Source organism: Rhinoderma darwinii, unplaced genomic scaffold, assembly GCF_050947455.1.
Source record: "Rhinoderma darwinii isolate aRhiDar2 unplaced genomic scaffold, aRhiDar2.hap1 Scaffold_4161, whole genome shotgun sequence".
In the NCBI taxonomy this organism is placed as follows: Eukaryota; Metazoa; Chordata; class Amphibia; order Anura; family Rhinodermatidae; genus Rhinoderma; species Rhinoderma darwinii.
The window spans coordinates 30,172-52,768 of record NW_027463723.1 but is presented as its reverse complement, the minus strand read 5'-3'; the positions used below and the strand labels follow the sequence as shown (position 1 = coordinate 52,768).

At 43.0% G+C, this 22,597-nt stretch overlaps 1 protein-coding gene across 1 annotated transcript; it reads left to right on the top strand.

The window, feature by feature from the left end:
- Positions 1 to 1,412: 1,412 nt before the first annotated feature.
- Positions 1,413 to 21,111, top strand: LOC142709578 (uncharacterized). The gene is made up of 4 exons (XM_075848495.1): positions 1,413 to 1,498; positions 5,650 to 5,770; positions 6,018 to 6,128; positions 16,907 to 21,111. Exons 1-4 carry the CDS (start codon positions 1,484 to 1,486, stop codon positions 19,615 to 19,617), a joined length of 2,958 nt encoding a protein of 985 aa, XP_075704610.1. The 5' UTR covers positions 1,413 to 1,483; the 3' UTR covers positions 19,618 to 21,111.
- Positions 21,112 to 22,597: the final 1,486 nt, after the last annotated feature.

Sequence of the window (22,597 nt, the reverse complement as noted above, 5' to 3'; positions counted from 1 at the left end):
ATTTTTTCTATATTTTACTACTTTTAAAGTAAAAAACGTTTACTTTAAAAGAAAAGAACTTTTTTATTTTTCCATCGATTGAGCGGTATGAGGGCTTATTGTTTGCGGGATAAGCTGTCGTTTTTTTTATGGTACCATTTTGGGGTTCATGTGAGGTTTTGATCACTTTTTATTCCATTTTTTGTGGGAGACGAGGTGACCAAAAAACGGATTCTGGCGTTTTACTTTTCTTTTTTTTTTACGGCGTTCACCGTGCGTGTTAAATAATGATATATTGTAATAGTTCAGACTTTTACGGACGCGGCGATACCAATTATGTTTATTTATTTTTGTACAATGCTTCAGGGGAAAAATGGGAAAGGTTTTTTTGCATATTTTTTTTTTAACAGAAAAAAAAACTTTATTCAACTGATTTTTACTTTTTTTCTTCGCTCCCTAGGGGACTCGAACCAGCGACCATTGGATCACTTGCACGATATACTGCAATACTAATGTACTGCAATATATCGCCTTTCTGACAGGCGTCTATTGAGCTCAGACCTGCGGGTCTTCAATAGGCCCTCAGGCTGCCATAACAACCATTTGCGCCCCGGGATCACATCGCGCGTGGGGGGGGGGGGGCGATGAGCTGTTAGACGAAGTGGCCCCCCTCTTTCTAACGACTTAAATGCCGCGGTCGCTATTGACCGTGGCATTTAATGGGTTAAACGTGTGGTCCCGCTCGTTACTTTGAAGTGTCGACACCCTGTGACCCCCGCTCCATACTTCACCTACCCCGCTATGACGTAGGTATACGTCAAATGTTGAATTGAATTCAATGGGGAGGTAAAACCCACAACAAATAGCAGAGGTTGCGATTTTTACAGCGGAAAAGCTGCGATTCCGCTGCAGAAAACCCAACTCAGAAAAAAATTAAATCTTATACTTACCCAGAATCCGGTGCTCCTTCATTCAGGCCGCCCGCCCGGGATGACGTTTCATCCCATGAGAATACTCATCCAATCACAGGCTGCAGCGGTCACATGGGATGAAACGTCACCCCAGGAGGCGGGGCTGCAGGACGGCAGAGGGACGCGCGTCGCCATGACTACATGTCAATGTGAAACTTTTGTTTTTTATGTACAGATTTCCGCACCGGACATTCCGGCCCGAAAAACTGCACCACAGTTTGGTGCGGTTTTTCAGCCGGAATTCCCTGCCGCGCCCAGGACGGATACTCCGTGTACATTTATGCCTGTGTGAACATAGCCCCAGTATTACATTATTTGCTATTTATTACATGATTAGTTACTATTACTACTATATTATTATAACATTTTTATGACCATTATATTATATTATATTATTATTATCATTATTTTCTCGGCTGAGCTGCTGCGACTGGCGCTGGTCACGTGACTCCTCCCTCCTCGGAGCACGTGCTCAGTGACGTCATCACGCGACAACTGCGCACGGAACACCCGAAAGTCCTTCTCCTGGGAGGATGTGGGGTGAAGGGGTGAGTGTCGCGAGGCGGGCGTCCTATACCAGGTCCGGGCGTCCTGTACCCGGGCCGGGCGTCTTATAATAGATCCGGGCGTCTCCGTCACATGAGCGGCGGCAGCACGTCACGTCCCGCCGGCTCCGCGCACGGTGCTGCAGAGTGTCGTAATACCGGCTCTGCACGGACCTGTCCTCTATGTGTCTGCAGAACATTGCATATATATTTATCTGCAGAGTATCACACGGTCTATTTAATACTGTACTGCGGCCCCCTGCAGAGCATTGCACCACATTTACGTGTCCTCTGCAGAGCATTGCACCACATTTACAGGTCCTCTGCAGAGCATTGCACCGTGCCTGGACACTAGTCTATCATATCTGCAGACTGTCACCCATACCCTGCAGACTATTGCACTGTATACACTGATATAACATTATAGACGGTGTCCGTGTGCAGAGCGTTGCGTTTAGTACAGTCAGCTCTTGCAGAGCGTTGCGTTTTGTACAGTCAGCTCTTGCAGAGCGTTGCGTTTCGTACAGTCAGCTCTTGCAGAGCGTTGCGTTTTGTACAGTCAGCTCTTGCGGAGCGTTGCGTTTCGTACAGTCAGCTCTTGCGGAGCGTTGCGTTTCGTACAGTCAGCTCTTGCGGAGCGTTGCGTTTCGTACAGTCAGCTCTTGCGGAGCGTTGCGTTTCGTACAGTCAGCTCTTGCAGAGCATTTCGTTTCGTACAGTCAGCTCTTGCAGAGCGTTGCGTTTCGTACAGTCAGCTCTTGAAGAGCGTTGCGTTTCGTACAGTCCGCTCTTGCAGAGCGTTGCGTTTCGTACAGTCAGCTCTTGCAGAGCGTTGCGTTTCGTACAGTCAGCAATTGCGGAGCTTTTTCTTACTGTCAGCTCTTGCAGAGCGTTGCGTTTCGTACAGTCAGCTCTTGCGGAGCGTTGCGTTTCGTAAAGTCAGCTCTTGCGGAGCGTTGCGTTTCGTACAGTCAGCTCTTGCGGAGCGTTGCGTTTCGTACAGTCAGCTCTTGCAGAGCATTGTGTTTCGTACAGTCAGCTCTTGCAGAGCGTTGCGTTTCGTACAGTCAGCTCTTGCGGAGCGTTGCGTTTCGTACAGTCAGCTCTTGCGGAGCGTTGCGTTTCGTACAGTCAGCTCTTGCGGAGCATTGCGTTTCGTACAGTCAGCTCTTGCGGAGCGTTGCGTTTCGTACAGTCAGCTCTTGCGGAGCGTTGCGTTTCGTACAGTCAGCTCTTGCGGAGCGTTGCGTTTCGTACAGTCAGCTCTTGCGGAGCGTTGCGTTTCGTACAGTCAGCTCTTGCGGAGCGTTGCGTTTCGTACAGTCAGCTCTTGCGGAGCGTTGCGTTTCGTACAGTCAGCTCTTGCGGAGCGTTGCGTTTCGTACAGTCAGCTCTTGCGGAGCGTTGCGTTTCGTACAGTCAGCTCTTGCGGAGCGTTGCGTTTCGTACAGTCAGCTCTTGCGGAGCGTTGCGTTTCGTACAGTCAGCTCTTGCAGAGCATTGCGTTTCGTACAGTCAGCTCTTGCAGAGCGTTGCGTTTCGTACAGTCAGCTCTTGAAGAGCGTTGCGTTTCGTACAGTCCGCTCTTGCAGAGCGTTGCGTTTCGTACAGTCAGCTCTTGCAGAGCGTTGCGTTTCGTACAGTCAGCAATTGCGGAGCTTTTTCTTACTGTCAGCTCTTGCAGAGCGTTGCGTTTCGTACAGTCAGCTCTTGCGGAGCGTTGCATTTCGTACAGTCAGCTCTTGCAGAGCGTTGCGTTTCGTAAAGTCAGCTCTTGCGGAGTGTTGCGTTTAGTACAGTCAGCTCTTGCAGAGCGTTGCGTTTTGTACAGTCAGCTCTTGCAGAGCGTTGCGTTTTGTACAGTCAGCTCTTGCAGAGCGTTGCGTTTCGTACAGTCAGCTCTTGCGGAGCGTTGCGTTTCGTACAGTCAGCTCTTGCGGAGCGTTGCGTTTCGTACAGTCAGCTCTTGCGGAGCGTTGCGTTTCGTACAGTCAGCTCTTGCGGAGCGTTGCGTTTCGTACAGTCAGCTCTTGCGGAGCGTTGCGTTTCGTACAGTCAGCTCTTGCAGAGCATTGCGTTTCGTACAGTCAGCTCTTGCGGAGCGTTGCGTTTCGTACAGTCAGCTCTTGCGGAGCGTTGCGTTTCGTACAGTCAGCTCTTGCGGAGCGTTGCGTTTCGTACAGTCAGCTCTTGCGGAGCGTTGCGTTTCGTACAGTCAGCTCTTGCGGAGCGTTGCGTTTCGTACAGTCAGCTCTTGCTGAGCGTTGCGTTTCGTACAGTCAGCTCTTGCAGAGCGTTGCGTTTCGTACAGTCAGCTCTTGCGGAGCGTTGCGTTTCGTACAGTCAGCTCTTGCGGAGCGTTGCGTTTCGTACAGTCAGCTCTTGCGGAGCGTTGCGTTTCGTACAGTCAGCTCTTGCGGAGCGTTGCGTTTCGTACAGTCAGCTCTTGCAGAGCATTGCGTTTCGTACAGTCAGCTCTTGCAGAGCGTTGCGTTTCGTACAGTCAGCTCTTGAAGAGCGTTGCGTTTCGTACAGTCCGCTCTTGCAGAGCGTTGCGTTTCGTACAGTCAGCTCTTGCAGAGCGTTGCGTTTCGTACAGTCAGCAATTGCGGAGCTTTTTCTTACTGTCAGCTCTTGCAGAGCGTTGCGTTTCGTACAGTCAGCTCTTGCGGAGCGTTGCGTTTCGTAAAGTCAGCTCTTGCGGAGTGTTGCGTTTCGTACAGTCAGCTCTTGCAGAGCGTTGCGTTTCGTAAAGTCAGCTCTTGCGGAGTGTTGCGTTTCGTACAGTCAGCTCTTGCAGAGCGTTGCGTTTCGTAAAGTCAGCTCTTGCGGAGTGTTGCGTTTCGTACAGTCAGCTCTTGCATAGCGTTGCGTTTTGTACAGTGAGCTCTTGCAGAGCGTTACGCTGTGCTTAAATATACAGTACAAAAGAGAGAATTCTGGTGGCACGTGCGGCGCAAATTAATGTTAGGCCACGCCTCTAGCCCCAACCAATCTCTGTCTAGTGTCACTGTGCGGGGGACGCAGCACTACAACAGCGCGGCGGCCCCTTCGTTTTCTGCCATATTCGCAGAACGTCGCCGTACACGCGGAGTCTGACAGACGCGCCGTACACTGTACAGACGAGCGCAGTAAATACGGTACAATTCTAGTCGGCGACTCACAGGACACGTCTATAGTGCCCCAAATATATTGTATCCCACACATAGCGCCCCCCAATATAATAGTGCAGCACTACGGGGCCAACTGGAGCTTCATTGGTATTATTTTTGGGTTCATACGACTTTTTATTAAATTTTTTGGACGAAATGACTAAAAAAAACGGCAATTCTGACGTTGTTTTTCCTGCCGCGTCGCTGGGTGTTATTTTGTTGAAGTCAAAATTAGGAATAGGGTCATTTTTTTTTTTTCTACTTTAACTTTTTTTATATTTTCAAATATAAATTGAGCGTTTTTGACGCCTGAGGCGTCGGCCGGAGATTATTATAGAAGGGCGCACGGTCCTGACCTGTCATGGAGTCTCTCCCTCAAATTAACCATTTCTTAACTTTTTTTTTTTTAGTCCCCCCCCCAGGGGTCTTTACCGTGCGGTCGCTGAATCGCTGGTGCACGGTAACTATTATATATATGGCAGTGCGCTTCCATGTTCTGCGCTCTACTACTAGGTCCTGCTTCTGGCAAGGCTTAATAATCAATCACGAGAGGCAGATCTGGTATCTTCACTAGGCCTCTGGCTGCCATAGCAACCGCTCAGCACCCCAGGATTTAGCTCCCTCACCCAGATGCTGTGGTTGTTATTGATTGCAGCATCTGATGGGTTAAAAAGCCCAGGATCGGCGCTATCTCCTGTCAAGTGCAGGCGGATGTCCGTTGTATAAAACCGCCGACACTGGCCACGTATGGTGCGGGTTGTGCTCACGCCATGTTCTTATAGCACTCATTCGCCGTACGTGTACGGGCTTCATCAGGTTAATGTTATGGCAGAATGGCGTATATTGCAGAGCATTGTGTACCGGTGCGTCGCCATCATGGTGGTAACCGCCCCCAGTCCGTGTCTGTTCAGCCGCGGTTTGATCTGGTGGGGACGTTGCAGGACACTATAGGTAACACTAGACGCCATCTTACGCCGGCCGCCTCTGTGTTTGGTCCTGCAGGTTTCGTTTGATGACGTGGCGATATATTTCTCTGCGGAGGAGTGGGAAACGCTGGAAAAATGGCAGAAGGAGCTGTACCGGGAAGTCATGGTGGACCATTACCAGATGCTGCTCTCTGTCGGTGAGTTTTGTGCATCGTCACTGCAGAGCTATTCAGGGTTTCCATTCAGATCTCTGGAAACGCTGGCTGACCACTCTTTTGGGAGGAATTGGTTGTCACCCAGCTTTCCCAGGATCAGATATAACTAAAGATCCAGTAAAACGTTGTTTTGTTGAAGAGGAAGGACGGGGCTCGGAGCAGGTGAGGTGGGAATCTCTGGAGGAATGGCAGCCTGGTCATACGGATAATTTTTTTTGTCCTTGAACAGGTCTGATGAAGGTGACACCAGAGATTATACTGAGGATTATGACCGGAGAAGAACCGTCCGTGAACCACAATAGTGCGGCCTGTGTGACTGCACCGGAGGCCCCTGCACCAGGTGACGCCACATTCCTGTATATTATCATGGCTGGACTGGTTATATTTACAGACATTCGATATTTGTTGGCGGATCCTAAAAATTCTTATTGGCTCGACCAACAGTCTAATGTCTCGAGTGTGGACCTGACAGCTGCCGAGATGATAGAGATGAGCGGCGCCAGAGGCGTCTCTGCCTCCATAACATGCGTGTCTGGCTGAACTGAATCCTCATGTCTATCGGAGGTGATATCTGTCAGCCCCAGAACGAGAGCTCTGTGTAGTAAGATGGCCAGGGGTGTTGTTAGGGACTTAAATCATTTTAAAACCCCCACAGTCCTAAAATAATGAGGTGCCTAAAAAATGCCAGTGCTCAATACAGTCACACAGTACTCAGCACTAACATACAGTGCTCTAAAAATACCTCCATATAGATCACAATAATACTGCATATACTGTTTAAATAATACCGCCATATACTGCTCAATGCCGCCATATACTGCTCAAATAATACCTACATATACTGCTCAAATAATACCGCCATATACTGCTCAAATAATACCGCCATATACTGCTCAAATAATACCTACATATACTGCTCAAATAATACCGCCATATACTGCTCAAATAATACCGCCATATACTGCTCAAATAATACCTACATATACTCCTCAAATAATACCTACATATACTGCTCAAATAATACCTACATATACTGCTCAAATAATACCGCCATATACTGCTCAAATAACACCACCATATACTGCTCAAATAATACCTACATATACTGCTCAAATAATACCGCCATATACTGCTCAAATAATACCTACATATACTGCTCAAATAATACCTACATATACTGCTCAAATAATACCGCCATATACTGCTCAAATAATACCGCCATATACTGCTCAAATAATACCGCCATATACTGCTCAAATAATACCGCCATATACTGCTCAAATAATACCGCCATATACTGCTCAAATAATACCTACATATACTGCTCAAATAATACCTACATATACTGCTCAAATAATACCTACATATACTGCTCAAATAATACCTACATATACTGCTCAAATAATACCTACATATACTGCTCAAATAATACCGCCATATACTGCTCAAATAATACCGCCATATACTGCTCAAATAATACCGCCATATACTGCTCAAATAATACCGCCATATACTGCTCAAATAATACCTACATATACTGCTCAAATAATACCTACATATACTGCTCAAATAATACCGCCATATACTGCTCAAATAATACCTACATATACTGCTCAAATAACACCTACATATACTGCTCAAATAATACCTACATATACTGCTCAAATAATACCGCCATATACTGCTCAAATAATACCTACATATACTGCTCAAATAACACCTACATATACTGCTCAAATAATACCTACATATACTGCTCAAATAATACCGCCATATACTGCTCAAATAATACCGCCATATACTGCTCAAATAATACCGCCATATACTGCTCAAATAATACCGCCATATACTGCTCAAATAATACCGCCATATACTGCTCAAATAATACCGCCATATACTGCTCAAATAATACCTACATATACTGCTCAAATAATACCTACATATACTGCTCAAATAATACCGCCATATACTGCTCAAATAATATCGCCATATACTGCTCAAATAATAGCTACATATACTGCTCAAATAATACCGCCATATACTGCTCAAATAATAGCTACATATACTGCTCAAATAATACCGCCATATACTGCTCAAATAATACCGTCATATACTGCTCAAATAATACCGCCATATACTGCTCAAATAATGCCGCCATATACTGCTCAAATAATACCTACATATACTGCTCAAATAATACCGCCATATACTGCTCAAATAATACCTACATATACTGCTCAAATAATACCTACATATACTGCTCAAATAATACCTACATATACTGCTCAAATAATACCGCCATATACTGCTCAAATAAAACCGCCATATACTGCTCAAATAATACCGCCATATACTGCTCAAATAATACCTACATATACTGCTCAAATAATACCTACATATACTGCTCAAATAATACCGCCCTATACTGCTCAAATAATACCTACATATACTGCTCAAATAATACCTACATATACTGCTCAAATAATACCGCCATATACTGCTCAAATAATACCGCCATATACTGCTCAAATAATACCTACATATACTGCTCAAATAATACCTACATATACTGCTCAAATAATACCGCCATATACTGCTCAAATAATACCTACATATACTGCTCAAATAATACCTACATATACTGCTCAAATAATACCGCCATATACTGCTCAAATAATACCTACATATACTGCTCAAATAATACCTACATATACTGCTCAAATAATACCTACATATACTGCTCAAATAATACCGCCATATACTGCTCAAATAATACCGCCATATACTGCTCAAATAATACCGACATATACTGCTCAAATAATACCGCCATATACTGCTCAAATAATACCGCCATATACTGCTCAAATAAAACCGCCATATACTGCTCAAATAATACCGCCATATACTGCTCAAATAATACCGCCATATACTGCTCAAATAATACCTACATATACTGCTCAAATAATACCGCCATATACTGCTCAAATAATACCTACATATACTGCTCAAATAATACCTACATATACTGCTCAAATAATACCTACATATACTGCTCAAATAATACCGCCATATACTGCTCAAATAATACCTACATATACTGCTCAAATAATACCGCCATATACTGCTCAAATAATACCGCCATATACTGCTCAAATAATACCTACATATACTGCTCAAATAATACCGCCATATACTGCTCAAATAATACCGCCATATACTGCTCAAATAATGCCGCCATATAGTGCTCAAATAATACCTACATATAGTGCTCAAATAATACCGCCATATACTGCTCAAATAATACCGCCATATACTGCTCAAATAATACCGCCCTATACTGCTCAAATAATACCGCCCTATACTGCTCAAATAATACCTACATATACTGCTCAAATAATACCGCCCTATACTGCTCAAATAATACCTACATATACTGCTCAAATAATACCTACATATACTGCTCAAATAATACCGCCATATACTGCTCAAATAATACCGCCATATACTGCTCAAATAATAGCGCCATATACTGCTCAAATAATACCTACATATACTGCTCAAATAATACCTACATATACTGCTCAAATAATACCGCCATATACTGCTCAAATAATACCGCCATATACTGCTCAAATAATGCCGCCATATACTGCTCAAATAATACCTACATATACTGCTCAAATAATACCGCCATATACTGCTCAAATAATACCTACATATACTGCTCAAATAATACCTACATATACTGCTCAAATAATACCGCCATATACTGCTCAAATAATACCGCCATATACTGCTCAAATAATACCGCCATATACTGCTCAAATAATACCGCCATATACTGCTCAAATAATACCTACATATACTGCTCAAATAATACCGCCATATACTGTTCAAATAATACCGCCATATACTGCTCAAATAATGCCGCCATATACTTCTCAAATAATACCTACATATACTGCTCAAATAATACCGCCATATACTGCTCAAATAATACCTACATATACTGCTCAAATAATACCTACATATACTGCTCAAATAATACCTACATATACTGCTCAAATAATACCTACATATACTGCTCAAATAATACCTACATATACTGCTCAAATAATACCTACATATACTGCTCAAATAATACCGCCATATACTGCTCAAATAATACCTACATATACTGCTCAAATAATACCTACATACACTGCTCAAATAATACCGCCATAAACTGCTCAAATAATACCGACATATACTGCTCAAATAATACCTACATATACTGCTCAAATAATACCGCCATATACTGCTCAAATAATACCTACATATACTGCTCAAATAACACCTACATATACTGCTCAAATAACACCTACATATACTGCTCAAATAACACCTACATATACTGCTCAAATAATACCGCCATATACTGCTCAAATAATACCGCCATATACTGCTCAAATAATGCCGCCATATACTGCTCAAATAATAGCTACATATACTGCTCAAATAATACCGCCATATACTGCTCAAATAATAGCTACATATACTGCTCAAATAATACCGCCATATACTGCTCAAATAATAGCTACATATACTGCTCAAATAATACCGCCATATACTGCTCAAATAATACCGCCATATACTGCTCAAATAATGCCGCCATATACTGCTCAAATAATACCTACATATACTGCTCAAATAATACCGCCATATACTGCTCAAATAATACCTACATATACTGCTCAAATAATACCGCCATATACTGCTCAAATAATACCGCCATATACTGCTCAAATAATACCGCCATATACTGCTCAAATAATACCTACATATACTGCTCAAATAATACCTACATATACTGCTCAAATAATACCGCCCTATACTGCTCAAATAATACCTACATATACTGCTCAAATAATACCTACATATACTGCTCAAATAATACCGCCATATACTGCTCAAATAATACCGCCATATACTGCTCAAATAATACCTACATATACTGCTCAAATAATACCTACATATACTGCTCAAATAATACCGCCATATACTGCTCAAATAATACCTACATATACTGCTCAAATAATACCTACATATACTGCTCAAATAATACCGCCATATACTGCTCAAATAATACCGCCATATACTGCTCAAATAATACCTACATATACTGCTCAAATAATACCTACATATACTGCTCAAATAATACCTACATATACTGCTCAAATAATACCGACATATACTGCTCAAATAATACCGACATATACTGCTCAAATAATACCGACATATACTGCTCAAATAATACCGACATATACTGCTCAAATAATACCGCCATATACTGCTCAAATAAAACCGCCATATACTGCTCAAATAATACCGCCATATACTGCTCAAATAATACCTACATATACTGCTCAAATAATACCGCCATATACTGCTCAAATAATACCTACATATACTGCTCAAATAATACCTACATATACTGCTCAAATAATACCGCCATATACTGCTCAAATAATACCTACATATACTGCTCAAATAATACCGCCATATACTGCTCAAATAATACCTACATATACTGCTCAAATAATACCGCCATATACTGCTCAAATAATACCGCCATATACTGCTCAAATAATACCGCCATATACTGCTCAAATAATACCGCCATATACTGCTCAAATAATACCTACATACACTGCTCAAATAATACCGCCATATACTGCTCAAATAATGCCGCCATATACTGCTCAAATAATACCTACATATACTTGTCAAATAATACCGCCATATACTGCTCAAATAATACCTACATATACTGCTCAAATAATACCTACATATACTGCTCAAATAATACCGCCATATACTGCTCAAATAATACCGCCATATACTGCTCAAATAATACCGCCATATACTGCTCAAATAATACCTACATATACTGCTCAAATAATACCGCCATATACTGCTCAAATAATACCGCCATATACTGCTCAAATAATACCGCCATATACTGCTCAAATAATACCGCCATATACTGCTCAAAATAATACCGCCATATACTGCTCAAATAATGCCGCCATATACTGCTCAAATAATACCTACATACACTGCTCAAATAATACCGCCATATACTGCTCAAATAATGCTGCCATATACTGCTCAAATAATACCTACATATACTTGTCAAATAATACCTACATATACTGCTCAAATAATACCTACATATACTGCTCAAATAATACCGCCATATACTGCTCAAATAATACCGCCATATACTGCTCAAATAATGCCGCCATATACTGCTCAAATAATACCTACATATAGTGCTCAAATAATACCGCCATATACTGCTCAAATAATACCTACATATACTGCTCAAATAATACCACCATATACTGCTCAAATAATCTTGCCATATACTGCTCAAATAATACCGCCATATACTGCTCAAATAATACCGCCATATACTGCTCAAAATAATACCGCCATATACTGCTCAAATAATGCCGCCATATACTGCTCAAATAATACCTACATATACTGCTCAAATAATATCGCCATATACTGCTCAAATAATACCTACATATACTGCTCAAATAATACCGCCATATACTGCTCAAATAATACCTACATATACTGCTCAAATAATACCGCCATATACTGCTCAAATAATACCGCCATATACTGCTCAAATAATACCGCCATATACTGCTCAAATAATGCCGCCATATACTGCTCAAATAATACCTACATATAGTGCTCAAATAATACCGCCATATACTGCTCAAATAATACCGCCATATACTGCTCAAATAATACCGCCATATACTGCTCAAATAATACCGCCATATACTGCTCAAATAATACCTACATATACTGCTCAAATAATACCGCCCTATACTGCTCAAATAATACCTACATATACTGCTCAAATAATACCTACATATACTGCTCAAATAATACCGCCATATACTGCTCAAATAATACCGCCATATACTGCTCAAATAATAGCGCCATATACTGCTCAAATAATACCTACATATACTGCTCAAATAATACCTACATATACTGCTCAAATAATACCGCCATATACTGCTCAAATAATACCGCCATATACTGCTCAAATAATGCCGCCATATACTGCTCTAATAATACCTACATATACTGCTCAAATAATACCGCCATATACTGCTCAAATAATACCTACATATACTGCTCAAATAATACCGCCATATACTGCTCAAATAATACCGCCATATACTGCTCAAATAATACCGCCATATACTGCTCAAATAATACTGCCATATACTGCTCAAATAATACCTACATATACTGCTCAAATAATACCGCCATATACTGTTCAAATAATACCGCCATATACTGCTCAAATAATGCCGCCATATACTTCTCAAATAATACCTACATATACTGCTCAAATAATACCGCCATATACTGCTCAAATAATACCTACATATACTGCTCAAATAATACCTACATATACTGCTCAAATAATACCTACATATACTGCTCAAATAATACCGCCATATACTGCTCAAATACCTACATATACTGCTCAAATAATACCTACATATACTGCTCAAATAATACCGCCATATACTGCTCAAATAATACCTACATATACTGCTCAAATAATACCTACATACACTGCTCAAATAATACCGCCATAAACTGCTCAAATAATACCTACATATACTGCTCAAATAATACCTACAAATACTGCTCAAATAATACCGCCATATACTGCTCAAATAATACCGCCATATACTGCTCAAATAATACCTACATATACTGCTCAAATAATACCTACATATGCTGCTCAAATAATACCGCCATATACTGCTCAAATAACACCTACATATACTGCTCAAATAATACCGCCATATACTGCTCAAATAATACCTACATATACTGCTCAAATAATACCGCCATATACTGCTCAAATAACACCTACATATACTGCTCAAATAATACCGCCATATACTGCTCAAATAATACCTACATATACTGCTCAAATAATACCTACATATACTGCTCAAATAATACCTACATATACTGCTCAAATAATACCTACATATACTGCTCAAATAATACTTCATATATTGTTCAGCTAATACCGCTATATATTGCTCAAATAATGCTGCCATATAGTGCTTGAATAATACTACCATTTACTGCTCAATACCGCCATATAGGGTTTAAATAATACTTCTATATACTGCTCAATTAATACCACTATATAGTGCTCAAATAATACCTACATACACTGCTCGATTAATATCGCCATATACTGCTCAAATAATACCTACATATACTGCTCGATTAATATCGCCATATACTGCTCAAATAATACCTACATACACTGCTCGATTAATATCGCCATATAGGTCACAATAATAGTGCATATACTGCTCAATTAATACCGCTATATGGTGCTCAAATAATAATTCCTGATAAGGAAACCTCGAACAAACTCTCTTGTCTCACGGTGAAATTAAATGAAACGTTTACTAAGAAGTGAGGCTACAATAAAAAGTTTGAGAGGGAGAGAGAAATAAGGAAAAACATAGCCACGGAGATCCTGAAGAGTTAGTCCTGCTGCGCACGGCCTTGTTCAGCCCGATATACCAATCGTGTCGTCTGTATTTCCCGTTCCAAAAGAGCCGGGCTCTTAGCATCATAGTTATGTAAGATGCTAGGAGTCCATGCCTCCCCGCTGGCATACTGTCCCGTGCTGTAATCATGTTTTCAATATGGGACAGTGTTCCCGTGGGGAGGCAGGGACTCCTAGCATCATAGATAACTAGGAGTCTGGCTCCCTGAACTGTGTTCGGCCCGGGAAATACGGCTGACATACGGTCCGTACCTCGCCGACCGAACACAACTGTGTGGAGCACCGCCACCGTATGAGTTATTGGCCACATAAGAAATGCGTACAGATAACACATCATGTCCATCTTGAGTAAACTTAGCAGTCTTGCATCAGAACGGCCTTGAAGGCTTGGTAAGGAGGCCAGCAGTCTGATATTCAGCGAATACTAATTAACCTGTTAGTGACCCCCCATAGCTGTTTTTACAGTGGCCACTAACGGGCTTCATTCCAATGCAGTAGCCTTTTTACGGCGCTGCATCGGAATAAATAAACAGCAGGGAGCAGACCTGCTCGAATGGGCGAGATCGATATCAGTATCGATCCCGCTCGTTTAACCCCTCAGATGCCGTGCTCAATAGCTGGTTTTGGAGGGAGGGCCTCTCTCTCACCCCACCGGCACCCTGCGATGTGATCGCAGGGTGCCGGTGTCTTCTATGGCAGCCGGGGGCCTAATAAAGGCCCCCAGATCTGCCTCTAGTTAATGCCTGCTAGGCCATGCTTGTCCATTTTGAACAGACAGGCAGTAATACACTGCAATACAGAAGTATTGCGGTGTATTATAAAAGCGATGAAATGATCGCACAGTAAAGTCCCTTAGTGAGACTAAAAAAAAAAGTTTAATAAAGTTTATAATAAATAAATAAAAATCCAAAGTAAAAAAAAAAAATGAAAAACCCACTTTTTCCCCTTTCAAAATGCTTTATTATGAAAAACATTTAAAAAAAAGTTACACATATTTGGTATCGCCACGTCCGGAACGACCCCAACTATAAAGCTATTACATTATTTAACCCGCACGGTGAACGCCGTAAGAAAACAAATAACTTTAAAAAAATGTGCTAAAAAGTGATCAAAAAGTCGCACGTCCCGCAAAGGAAAAGCCCTCACACAGCTGCATCGGCAGAAACATAAAAAAGTTATGGCTCTTCAAATATGGAGACACAAAAACAAATAATTTTGGGGGAAAAAAAAGTGTTTTTACTGTGTAAAAGTAGCAAAACATAAGAAAACGATATACGTTTGGTATCGCTGCAATCGTAACGACCCGCTGAATAAAATGATTATGTTATTTATACCACATGGTAAACGGCGTAAGTTTAGAACGCATAAAAGTATGGCGAAATTACAAATGTATTTTTCTATCCCACCCCCAATAAAAGTTGATCAATAAAATGGTGCTATTAAAAAATACAGCTTCTCCCGCAAAAGACCTTATACAGCTACCGTATGTCGACGCAAAAATAAAAAATGTATAGCTCTTTGAATGAGACGATGGAAGAACGTAAAAAAAAAATAGCTTGGTCATTAAGGCCTAAAATAGGCTGGTCACTAAGGGGTTAAGAACAAACCTTAGTGAGCAAGATTCTATCAAATACATTCCAGAGGCGGAGTATACATAGCCGGAGTACGCATAGCCGCAGTACACATAGCCGGAGTACGCATAGCCGGAGTACGCATAGCCGGAGTACGCATAGCCGCAGTACGCATAGCCGCAGTACGCATAGCCGGAGTACACATAGCCGGAGTACACATAGCCGGAGTACGCATAGCCGGAGTACGCATAGCCGGAGTACGCATAGCCGGAGTACGCATAGCCGCAGTACGCATAGCCGGAGTACGCATAGCCGGAGTACGCATAGCCGGAGTACGCATAGCCGGAGTACGCATAGCCGGAGTACGCATAGCCGCAGTACGCATAGCCGCAGTACGCATAGCCGGAGTACGCATAGCCGGAGTACGCATAGCCGGAGTACGCATAGCCGGAGTACGCATAGCCGCAGTACGCATAGCCGGAGTACGCATAGCCGGAGTACGCATAGCCGCAGTACGCATAGCCGCAGTACGCATAGCCGGAGTACGCATAGCCGGAGTACGCATAGCCGGAGTACGCATAGCCGGAGTACGCATAGCCGGAGTACGCATAGCCGGAGTACGCATAGCCGGAGTACGCATAGCCGGAGTACGCATAGCCGGAGTACGCATAGCCGGAGTACACATAGCCGGAGTACACATATATGTAGTATAAGCGTATAATAATGGAAATTGATTATTCACAAAAGCTATGATGATTATTATACTTTATCACTCCATATACGCCTCAATTAATACGGCCACACAGTGCTCAAGTAATATCATGTAGAGAACCGGGAGGTGATGCCCCTCTGTATCTTGTCACCCACTGGAAAGTTTTGAGGCCCACTGTGTATTCATGTAATATCTTTTCTTCTATTCCACAGCGATGTCTCCAGCCAGACCTCAGGGTAACACCTTCACAACACCAACACCGGAAAATAACACTAGTGGGACACAAATGACCCTCAGACATAAAAAACTCAATCTTCCTCCTGAAATATTCCCCAGATGTACCCGACAGATAGAGAAGGCAACGCCCACAAAGAGTGGAATCCATGAGAACACCCGGGAGAACTACGGTGACCCGCGCACAGGGATGCCACCCGTTATAGACCAAGGGGAGAAGAATTACATCTGTGTTGACTGTGGCAAGACCTTTAAGCTGTGGTCCTCTCTAGTAAGACATACGAGCACCAACTCCTGCTCGAGAACGCTCTCGTGCTCGTATTGTGGAGCTTTTTTTCATTATAAATCCCAACTTCTCACTCATCAGAAAACGCACAGCGACCCTAAGCCCTATGAATGTCCGGTCTGTGGAAGGCAATTCCTCAGCAAATCTTCTCTGACCGCTCACGGTCGGACCCACACGGATAATGAACCGTTTGTCTGCCACCTATGTAATAAAAGCTTTACCAAACGTAGCCGACTACAAAGACATTTACGCATTCACTCCAGCGAGAAACCCTTTCAGTGCGAAAACTGCGATAAACGTTTCAACGACTCGTCTGAATTGGTTAGACATCGGAATAGGTATTGTCCTTCCGTAAAGGGCGACTTAAAAAAGTCTCGCCTGGTCAAAGAGGAACCCACAGATTGCGCTCCGGAAGCTAAACGACAAATCACAAAGGTGGACGGTGGACAGCTTTTTAATAGTCTTCCAGCCCCCAAAGTCATGGGAAGTTTACAGTTTGTTTCCCAAGTCATGGGTGATGCCAAGTTGCCCACCATCAAAGAGTTAAACCATGCCAGTGGTGCAGTCCAAGAAATCCTAAATAAAGATCTGAAACCATTAGATACAAGTGACAAAAAGTTACACTCGACTAGAGAGTGTGGTGGAACCGGGTATGGGTCTGTGAAGACCCCGGTGCCCGAAACCCACGTTAAGGGTAAAGTAAATGATGAGTACAAGGCCTACTTAATATTTATTGTGCCACCTGCCAAAACCAGTAATATACACACGCCAAATACAAGAACTACAGATGAGAACGTGGTCAAAGACGCGGTCAACTGCAACTATGATCGCCAAAACACCAGCTTTAAAATAAAAACGAAACAAGATGATGGCATTTTACTCAACTCTGTCTGTGGTCCCCATGAGGGTCCTTCTACCACAAACACCAACAAATCTGAGGGTCAAAACCAGTTATACACTCTTCGTGTCAAGCAAGAATGTGAGGATGGGCTTTTGGAGAAGAAAATATGTGAAAGTCAAGTGAGCGCACCACCGTCAAGTGTCAAGTGTGAGGTTGATGAACGGGAGGTGACGCAGAAAGTAAATTGCTTTACACAAGAAGAGCTCAAAACTGGGGAGAACGTTTCTGGATTCACACCAGACACCGACCAAGAGTCACCTCGTATTGTCTGTGAGGGAGAAGATGTTTCGCAGCATAGCCAGGCCAAGAATCAAGAGTCATCGGGCAATCAGAAAGATGGAACTAAGACGAGGAGGCAAAAAGACCAAGAGTCAGCTCGGATTGTGTGGGATGGAGAAGATAGTTCACAGCATAGCCGGGCCAAAAACCAGGAGTCACCAGGCAATCAGAAAGATGGAATTGAGACAAGGAGGCAAAAAGACCAAGTGTCACATCGGATTGTGTGGGATAGCAAAGAGGTTTCACAGCATAGCCGGGCCAAAAATCAGGCGTCACCGGGCAGTCAGAAAGATGAAACTAAGATGAGGAGGCAAAAAGACCAAGAGTCCGCTCGGATTGTGTGGGATAGCAAAGAGGTTTCACAGCATAGCCCGGCCAAGAATCAGGAGTCACCAGGCAATCAGAAAGATGGAATTGAGACAAGGAGGCAAAAAGACCAAGTGTCACCTCGGATTGTGTGGGATGGAGAAGAGGTTTCACAGCATAGCCGGGCCAAGAATCAGGAGTCACCGGGCAATCAGAAAGATGAAACTAAGATGAGGAGGCAAAAAGACCAAGAGTCCGCTCAGATTGTGTGGGATGGAGAAGAGGTTTCACAGCATAGCCGGGCCAAGAATCAGGAGTCACCGGGCAATCAGAAAGATGGAATTGAGACAAGGAGGCAAAAAGACCAAGTGTCACCTCGGATTGTGTGGGATGGTGAAGAGGTTTCACAGCATAGCCGGGCCAAGAATCAGGAGTCACCGGGCAATCAGAAAGATGGAACTAAGACAAGGAGGCAAAAACGAGGGACTGATAACAAGAAACGGACGTGTAACCAGTGTGGGGAGAGCTTTATCTATGACTGTCGCCGACTCATCCCCCACAGGTGTAGTTTAAAAGAAATCTTATTTGAGTGTGACTGCGGCAAAAGATTTCAGCACAGCTTCCAGCTGGAACAGCACCAGAAGGCCCACAGCAGCCATAAATCCTATAAGTGCAACGAATGTGAGAAAGCTTTCGGGCGTATTTCACACCTAATCCTGCACATTCGGAGCCACGTGGGTAATAGGTCTCACCTCTGCTCCCAGTGTGGTAAGGACTTCAATGAATTTTCCAAACTGCAGCGGCATCTCAGGATACACACGGGAGAGAAGCCTTTCCATTGTGACGATTGCGGAAAAAGTTTCAACGACTGTTCAGTCCGAAATAGGCATAGCAAGACTCACAATATCAAGGCATAACCGTGTTCCCCGTGTAGGAGATGTTTCACTGACCACACTCCCCGGTCTGCATAGACATATTAAGACACATAGAAGTAGATTTATAGAATAGTTGTTATGGGTGTTTTTGTTTGGTATATTGAGCAGGGGTTTACAGATTGCTCTAGAACTTTAGAACCAGTTTGAGATTTGTAGCTGCCAGACAATCGGAATATCCATAGGCATAAAAACAACCCAAAGAGTTAGATGGCATTAGCAGATTTCTAGGCACATTGGCCTCCTGTCTTCTGTATAGTCTATTGTATATATGTACAGTGTGTATCTGGATATGTAACCAGTGCAGCTCTAAAGGGGCCCTGATGTAAGAGGACCCACCAACACCTACGTGTAAGCTACGCCAGTCTTCCACCTCACCGTGAAGACAGGGCCAGTCCATGGGAAGAACATCCTGTAGGTGCTTATTCCTACATACGAAGTAACCTAAACCATTCTTCCATGAAGACTGTGCCAGTGCATGGGAAGAACCTCCTACAGGTCCATGTTTCTACTTTACTAAGTAACCTTAACTAGTCTACCACCTTTACCATGAAGACTGCCAGTCCATGGGAAGAAGCTCCTACAGGTCCATGTTCATACTTTACCAAGTAACCTTAACGAGTCTTCCACCTCTACCGTAAAGACTTGGTCAGTCTATGGGAGGATCATCCTTCAGGTCCATGTTCCTACATTCCAAGTAACCTTAACCAGTCTACCACCTCTACCGTAAAGACTTTGTCAGTCCATGAGAAGAACATCTTGCAGGTCCATGTTTCTACTTTACTTAGTAACCTTAACCAGTCTACCACCTTTACCATGAAGACTGTGCCAGTCTATGGGAGGATCATCCTGCAGGTCCAAGTTCCTACTTTACCAAGTAACCTTAACCAGTCTACCATCTCTACCGTAAAGACTTGGTCAGTCCATGAGAAGAACATCTTGCAGGTCCATGTTCCTACATTCCAAGTAACCTTAACCAGTCTTCCACCTCTACCATGAAGACTGCGCCAGTCCATGGGAGAAACATCCTGGTGGACCATTTGCCTACATTCCAAGTAACACCAGCCACAATGTCAGGTGACTATCTGTAATCGGGGACAAAGATATCGCCTTTGGTTTCTACTTCTTTCATGATCAACGGAAGACCAGGAATGTTCCTATGTTCATCCGAAAGCAGAACAAACCGGGACCGGACTGGGCCAACGAACCACTGGACATCGGATACTGGAGCACCGATCCACCAGACACAACAAGGAGGTCATTTTATGAGGAGCTTCTCACTTTTATTTAAAAGAACTTCTGAAGAGCGGGTTGCCCCCTACTGGCGCTGCACATGGTCCTCTACTCTCAATGTACACACAGTCTTAGACTATAAACAGAACATTTCGTTTGGACAAGGGACGCCCCTATTTAGTTGTTTATTCCATTAAAGTTTATGGATATATCGTTATATGTTCAATATTAAATAAAAATGTTCCCACACACAATTCCTAGTGATAATTTGACGTTCCGGATACTTTGCCTCCATGTTTTTGTAGGGTCTAAGAGATAACGGAGGGGGAGGCACATGTAGATGTCATATTGAGGGTTTTTGTAGGTTATAATAATTTACTTGCTAGGCCTTAATGTCTGGTGTAGAGCAGAACTCGTGTCCAGGATTAGAAAAACATGGCTTTCAGAAACAGCGCCACACCTGTCCATGGGTTGTATCTGGTATTACAGCTCAACCCCATTGAAATGAAAGGAGCTGATCTGCAATACCACACACAACCTGTGGATAGGGGTGGCACTGTTTCTGAAAGAAAGCCGCTATCTTGTTCTATTTCTGGCCACCCCAACAAAGAAAACCTGACCTGTCATCTTTTTACCGTCTCGAGTATGTCAGTCAGAGGCATCGGGAAGAATGAAGAAGCGTGTCAAGGGAAGAACAGCACGCCAATGACGCTTAATCACTCTATACTGATAAGTTATGGGACTTCCTAATAGACTTTATGTTCCATTATCTGATAATTTTCAAGATCTCTGTTACCTGTCAGTGAATGGGAACATTCTTGTTTACATCCAGAGTCTGAAAAACCTGTCTCGATCATGTCCAACTGAGCTAGGATACACTGTAACGAGCCATGCACCTGTGTCAATAGGACTTGATCAGGACGGGTGTTTTTCGGGGGTGATTTTCTGAATCAGATGGCATGAATTTAACTGTATACATGTATATAGATGATAATCCTTTGGACATATATCTTGGAAATCCCCTACATTCGACTTGACAGAACATCTAGCCTTTTTTGTTATGGTACATGAGTAGTTTTTTTTTTGGAAAACCACTTATTTATGTACCCTAAGGCCTCATTCACACGACCGCAGCGGTGTGCACGGCCCGTGATTGCGGCACGAACTGCCGCGGAGTATCATCTGCGGGCCGCCCGCAAATCACAGACCATGCCCACATTGATTTCAATGACCCGGTCGTGTGCATGGGCCCATAGCAATGAATGGGTCCGCAATTCATCCGCAGATTTTCAGGTGAATCGCGGACGCAAAAACGCGTTCGTGTGCATAAGGACTAATACCTGTTCCTAAAAATGCTGGGTGACAACTAGTACGGCCACCATTGCAGCTCACCACAGGGGTTGTCACCCAGATTACCTCATATGTTGAAGGGCAGGTCTGTCTAGTTATGCAGATATGGGGGGGGGGGGGGGCTTTCCGCTCTGGCTAATAGGGGGTCCTCCTAATATGTCATATAGACCATGAGATGTACTGGTGGGACAAGCCCATTAACCACTCGATGACCCCAATGTGCAAAGTCTCACCCCCCCCCCCATCCTGCAATAAACCGCAATCTAACGGCACAGTGTGAATATACCCTTAATAGGTGCAGCGACAGCATACATCGATGGTTGGGTGAGATCACCTATAGATCATTGATTAACCACACATCATTGAAGGGTTATGTGTAATT

Coding starts and splice junctions, on each gene's coding strand:
- LOC142709578 (XM_075848495.1), top strand. Junction 5,771..6,017: donor CCAGATGCTGCTCTCTGTCG/GTGAGTTTTGTG, acceptor GTCCTTGAACAG/GTCTGATGAAGGTGACACCA. Junction 6,129..16,906: donor ACCGGAGGCCCCTGCACCAG/GTGACGCCACAT, acceptor TCTATTCCACAG/CGATGTCTCCAGCCAGACCT.